We start from the raw sequence: 6,841 nt of genomic DNA on the forward strand, positions 1-6,841 counted from the left end.
TTATGATTGAATAAGTAAGTTTAGTTTATAGAATGAACAAAATAAGTATAATTTTTAAAAAATAATTAAACATATAAATTTACAAAATATAATAATTTTAAATTAGTATAATAGGAAAAATTTATATTTAATGAATAAAATATATTTAAATTAGAAATAATAGTAATGTGAAAAATTTTAAACTAAATAATATTACATAATTAATTAAATAATATATCTACATAATTTATGTAAATATAAAATAAAAATATTATAAAAACTTTTAAAAATTACTTTTAACTTAAGAGAATATTAAAAATAAATAACTAAAGAATGATTGGGAAGTACAAAAAATATATAGAAAGAAGTATAAGAACAAATTGATTTATCACATCTATAAACTATTTTTTCCCTCAAAATGCCTTACCAAACATGCTGACTATCAATTTAAAAAAAAAAAAAAAAAAGTAGAAGTAGATGCGCAAATCGTATAGTAGAAGTGGTATCTTTTCTGCTTTTGTTTTCAACCAGCTTTAAAATTAAAATATTTAATTAGTCGTTTACCCCACAAATCATGCATTATTGTTTAGCATTTATTTATACCTCCCAGCCAATAGTTCGCATTTCACATTCTATTTTTCACCTAACCGGTTTCTTTGCCGCTTAAATTTACTTGCTTCTCTTATCATATCTATGGCTTCCATAGATGCTTTGTCCTCATCATCATCAGAACCCCAAAATGTTCGTGCATCTGACATTTCAAGCATCAAAACCTTCGCCGAATCAAACGACGTCGTCGCTTCTATCCCTTCCTCGTACCACTCACTTCCTCATGACGATGATGTTGCGGACCACCTTGCTGATTCCATCCCCGTCATCGATTTCTCCCTCCTCAACTCACAGGATCCTCAAATCCATGCCAATGCCGTTCAAGAACTTGGCAAAGCCTGCCAAGATTGGAACTTCTTCATGGTAGATAATTTTTTTTTCTGGGTTATTCTCTGTACTTGTTTTTGGCCTGAGTTTACGTTGTACTGTTGGGTGTACCATTTTTCAGATTATAAATCATGGGATTGGTGAGAGCATGATGGAGGAAGTAATGAAGAAGTCCGTGGAGTTTCACAATTTGCCTCTTGAAGAGAAGGAGGAGTTCAAAGACGAGGGCTTGTTCCCACACATTAGATATGGCACTGGTTCTCATAGTCAAGCAGAGAAGGCTCATTACTGGAGAGATTATCTAAGAGTCACAACTTTTCCTGAGTTTCATTTCCCTCACAAGCCTTCTGGTTTCAAGTACGTAAATGTTAATGTTATCAACACACAGCTTTAAAGGAAAAGCTCAATCCTAAGAAACTAACACTTGCGAAGCTTCCTTATATGTGACTCGTAAATATGATTTATAAGTTCAAGAGGCTCTTTCTTACTCGCTAGTCTTTTGAGAATTCTCCTTTTAAACTTGTGTTCATAACAGTGAACTTCAAAACTCTCTGGCCTCTGTGATCTTTCTCTTCCTTGCTAATTTGTTATTTTGTTTTTTTAATACAGGGAAGTGGCATTTGAGTATAGCAGGAAGACCAGAAGTATCGTGAGGGTATTGCTTCAGGGAGTATCAGAGAGTTTAGGGTTAGAGCCTGATGCTATAATTGAGTCCACGGATTTTGATTCTGGATTTCAAAAATTTCTAGCCAACTTGTATCCTCCATGTCCACGTCCAGACCTTGCTTTAGGGATACCTGCTCATACTGATAATGGCCTCTTCACCATCCTCACGCAAAACGAAATTGCAGGCCTTCAAGTGAAACATGATGGCAAGTGGATTAATGTTAATCCTCTTACCAATTGCTTACTTGTATTTCCTGGAGATCAACTCGAGGTCTGCTCTTTTAGCTCTTAAATACTTTCCCTAACTATATCTTTATCTTAATTTTCATCTAAAATCTTAGAATTTTCATAATTTTATGTTAATCTTTACATGTTTCATTGCGCGTGCACACACACATATGTTTAATCACAGCAGGTATTAAGTTTGAAAATATGCAAGCACACATTTTGTTGAGCCGAAAATTGTTTTTAAACTGTACAAACTAAACCAAACTAAAGCTTGAATGGCATTATTAATTATAAATATTAAGACAACAAATTCAATTTTTTTACTTAACTACCCTTGCTCTGTTCCTTTTTTTTTCCCAATTTAAAACGGTAACATATATTAACAACTTGATATTACAACAGGACCAAACTTGCAAATTCATATTTACAAGAAAGTTTTTATGTCACTAGATTACAAACTCGTTGACACTTCGGTGATCTGTTTCTAACTCATTATTATTGTGGCTGCGTTTGGATGTTAATTATTAGCTTGTGAGCAACGGAAGGTACAAGGGTATTTGGCACAGAGTAATGCTGAATGATAGAAACACAAGGGTGACCATTGCAATGATAGATGGACCACCTGTTGAGAAAGAGATAGGGCCAACCCCAAAGCTTTTGGAGAAGGAAAAGCCATTGTTCAAGAGCATCAAGTTCAAGGACTACGTTGACCTTAAACTGTCCAAGGGTGAAGCACGAAGACCCTTGGATGACATTCTTCTTATTTAATTTGCAATGGGATTTGAACTTTATGTTGTTGTAAGCATGCAACCATATATATATATATATGGTTAAGGTACAAATTTATCCTAAAAGTTTTCATTCAGGAACTCTGGGAATCTGGCAGTTTTTTTAGAGCAATTTTACCCTAAAAAGTTAAAATTATAGCAATATTACCTCCGGTTGTCAAAAAGCTACCGTTGACTATTAAAATAGTGATATTGACTATTAATATTTTTTTAACAAAGACTATTAACATTTTTAATGGTAAGAAGCAGTATTGTTATGATTTTAAACTTTAGGATAAATTTGTTCTTAATAAAACTTCTGGATACTCAGAGCCCATCAGTGAAAATTTCAAAAAAAAAAAATTTCACCCTAACCAGACACACACACACACGATATATTTATATGCTTACAAAAATGATTGAGGCTATTGATCATAATTTTATGTAAGTGATGGTATGTCCAGTGTAAGTTATGATATTAAGTTGCCATCCACTTCATATAAAATTTGTATGTTGGCTGAGCTTGTTTGAGATATCATATCTGTTATTTTAAAAATTATAATTAATTTCAAGTAAATCTATTTCTCGGTTTATTACTGAAGGTGACTTGTCGGCAGACAATTAAATAAAAGCAGGGTTATCAGATCGTGATTTTTCTGTTGTGGATTCAAATTATTAAAAGTAGAGGGGGTTATAAGATTATTATATATGACTCTATGTTACAAGTTCCCATTTTGAAGGTTATTAGGATTCAAGCTTTTCTAGTGAATTGGAGAACATTATTCGTTGATGATCGACCAGAAATGACTCACTTTTTTAGATGACTGCATATTGACAGCTGAATGCTTCGGTTCATGGCAGAATTTCAGAGTTGAATGCAAGCACTTTTTCTTTTTTATGTTTTTTAAAGGAAATAAAGAATGGAAGTTGAAGACGAGATTGAAGTGTTCTTTAGCAAAGAAAGTTGGCTTGGCTCTGTATATGATACGATATTGCTGCAAGTCAAAAAGACTATGGGAAATAATGGGGAGATCACGAAGAGACAAGAAAATAATGGCAGACGAGCACACTGAGTATCAGAAACATGTCCCGGAAAGTAAAGGGAAAATATCATGCATTAAAAAAAAAAAAAAAAAAAACTCTCTCCCCCTCCCTATATATATAAAACTCCCCCCCTCTCTCTCCGCCCCCCTCTCTCTCATATTTTATACATAGAGGTACGAGCCTATGAGGGCCTCCCCCCCATGTTCTTAGAGTTTGTGGTTGATTTAACATAGTATTACTTTCCATACTAAATATGAGTTAGACGAGTTTGCTATGGTATTACTTTGTAAGAGTTTGTTCGAGTTGAATTTAATTTTAAGTATATTATCCCAATTCATTTTATTTTTTATTTTTTTTCAAAATATCCTTATTAATTGAAGGATTTCCACTAAAAAATAATTCTAATTATTCAATGCATATGATTGAAGCAGACAATTTAAGGGGATCAGCACACATTTATAACAAATAACTAATTTAGCTATTTTTTAATAACTACAAATTAATTATCTATCTTTTATATTAAAGATTACAGATGGTACCTCAATTTATTGTCTCCTAAATTTGTAGGGTAAGGTATTCTCCTATTTGAGACAATCCTGTTCGAAGTATCATTAGGTACTAAACGTAGATACTTCTTCTAGTAAAAATTTAAACATCAGTTGGCCATGCTATAAGGAACTAGTCGGTTCTAGTATATTCAATTATATTGATTGTTTTTCACTATTGATCAAACCAAAGAAAGATAGAATGGAAAGGTAAAGAAGTTTGGGCCACCAGTTCATTGGGCCCGTTTACTTGGTTAGGGCAGTGCAAGTGATCAATCCGACCCCCCTTATGATCTGTATGGAGACTGAAACGATTAATAGTGAAGTATCCGTCAAAATCATTAACAGGAAAACGAAATCCATCATAATCTGTACTCTTTGTAAAGCATCATAAAAGAAGGCACGCGTCACAATCTGTTATGTTTTCTTCCCTAACTTCGTGACATCCAAGAAAGGTGCTTGTGGTTTAAATGCAAAATATCCAATGAAAGCATAAACAAAAATAAGGAAAATGACTCCCAATAGATTAAAGTTAAGGAGGGCCACATATTGCTCCATCAGAGCCAGTGGGGAAGACAATTTTGAATATAACTGCTTCTATTAATTATAAATAAGTTCAACGAATCAAGTTGCACTAAAAATCAGCATACATATATAGTTCTTAATTCCCATATTCACTGTTGTCAAACTCGCGAGTTGACTCTTTGAATTTAACGTTTTTATGTTTTCAGCTAACAAAATCGTGTTGACTCGTTTATAAACTCGTAGTAATAATAAACTCAGTTAAACTTACGAGTTTATTTACTGAGTTTACCATTTTCACGTTTTTAGCTTACAAAATCGTATCAAATCGCTATTAAACTCGTTCTAAATTTTTGAATTTGATTATGTTTAGTGATTTTATATATGATTTTTATAGAAATTTCTTTGTTGAATATGATAAATTATGAACATTAATAGATATAATTTCAATTATTTAAATTTAAAATATATTTAAATGAAAGTGTTCTCATTTTTTATATATTAATTATTTGATTATATACTTTTAATATCAGTTTATTAATAAAAGTAAACCCTTACGAGTTCACGATCCGAGTGTACATCATTATCACGAGTTTGTTTAAACTCGTAAGTTTAACAACCTTACTCATAATACGTTAATGAATGAAACATAAATACCATTCAATATAAATATATGATATAAAAATCAATAAACAGATTTGCTAAGAAAAAATTACTCAAATGCGATATTTAGTTTTTCTCAAACAAATAATTTGTAGGACATAGTAGCTCGGAAGTCTTGAATAGAGTAAGCTCAATTTTAATGTAGATAAAAATAGACAAGTGATTAAAATTAAAGAAATAAATGATAGATAAAAATACCCCTCAATTATTTAGAGATCTCCCAATTTGGGGCAGGTTTGAGAATAATATTAAATCACGTCAATCTAACTCATCCTACTATTAATATATTTTATCAAGATGAGTTCAACAAATACGTGAAATTCATGCCATTGTTACCTTTTCTTCGACAAAAAAAATTTGCCTATTGTTGCGGCCTTTGATATAATTGTCAGAGAGCCAAATAGCGATAGTCAAAGGGCGTAATCATATTAATATTAATACACGGAAATACTAATAATCAAACTAATTAGTTATTTTTTCATTTTATTTATAAGGTATTTTTAATATATTTTTTAAAATTAAAAAAATTAAATCTACTAATTTTTTTATTGAATAATTTTAATTTTATTTCTATTTAATATATATTTTAAAAAATAACAATCAGAAAAACAAATAAAGAATAAAAATACATATTTATATAAGAGATTTGATGAGATACTCTTCTGGTCCTTAATATAGGACCCAATTCTTGAGTTGGTTTTTATCCTAAATTTAAGACCCATTTCTCATATTTATCAATTTTTTCTAAATTACCCCTATGGATATTCTCTCAACCATAATCAAGTAGAAAAGGGAGAAGGGGTATTAAGAAAGATAATTATGATGTTTTAGGAAAAATGTATCACTTTTCTTATAATTAACTAACCTAACTTCTTTAATCTAATCAAATTAGTTAAATGGGTCTTATATTAAGGATCGAAAGAGTAATATACTACCTCCTATTCTTAATATAAGAGTTATATGACTAAATTTAGTATATTAATTAAATTATTTAACTTAGTTATATATAGTAAATATGTGTTGTCTTCTAAGGCACTATCTTGAGAAAAAATATATAAATATGAGAGATAAAATGAATTGTGTTCTTATATTTAGGACTAAATTGAATATCAAATTAGCTCTTATATTAAAGATAAGAGATACTACCTCTTGTCTTTAATATAAAAACTAGTTAACTAATTTGAGTAGATTAAGTAAATTAGTTAAATTAATTATTTGTAATGAATAGGTATTGTCTTATCTAAAATATTCTTATTAATCAAATATTATTTGGTTTTTTTTTTACCAGAAGTATTATTTGATTAAACATTTAACATGTATAACTACTATAAAAACTATAGGCATGAAAATACTTTTGGAGTTTTGGTTGGGGAAAAAAATAATAATGAGGTGTACTACCCACCGTGTGCCTTCACGTATCTGATCTTAGCCCTAATCTTTTGCAGAGGCGTAGATATAAGATGCTCACTCTATCTCTTGTATGCTCCAGAC

At 30.5% G+C, this 6,841-nt stretch overlaps 1 protein-coding gene across 1 annotated transcript; it reads left to right on the plus strand.

Moving 5' to 3' along the window:
• Positions 1 to 672: 672 nt before the first annotated feature.
• Positions 673 to 2,674, plus strand: LOC114727161 (flavonol synthase/flavanone 3-hydroxylase-like). The gene is made up of 4 exons (XM_028913880.1): positions 673 to 951; positions 1,037 to 1,272; positions 1,525 to 1,852; positions 2,338 to 2,674. Exons 1-4 carry the CDS (start codon positions 673 to 675, stop codon positions 2,575 to 2,577), a joined length of 1,083 nt encoding a protein of 360 aa, XP_028769713.1. The 3' UTR covers positions 2,578 to 2,674.
• Positions 2,675 to 6,841: the final 4,167 nt, after the last annotated feature.

The sequence above is a fragment of the Neltuma alba genome, unplaced genomic scaffold (genome assembly GCF_004799145.2).
Source record: "Neltuma alba isolate B1F8T4 unplaced genomic scaffold, ASM479914v2 tig00012451_pilon, whole genome shotgun sequence".
NCBI classification, from domain to species: Eukaryota; Viridiplantae; Streptophyta; class Magnoliopsida; order Fabales; family Fabaceae; genus Neltuma; species Neltuma alba.

Bases quoted from the DNA above. Each gene is read 5' to 3' on its own strand.
- LOC114727161 (XM_028913880.1), top strand. From the start codon at position 673: ATGGCTTCCATAGATGCTTTGTCCTCATCATCATCAGAACCCCAAAAT. The intron at 952-1,036 runs GTAGATAATTTT...ACCATTTTTCAG, and splicing joins AAGATTGGAACTTCTTCATG to ATTATAAATCATGGGATTGG. The intron at 1,273-1,524 runs GTACGTAAATGT...TTTTTAATACAG, and splicing joins CACAAGCCTTCTGGTTTCAA to GGAAGTGGCATTTGAGTATA.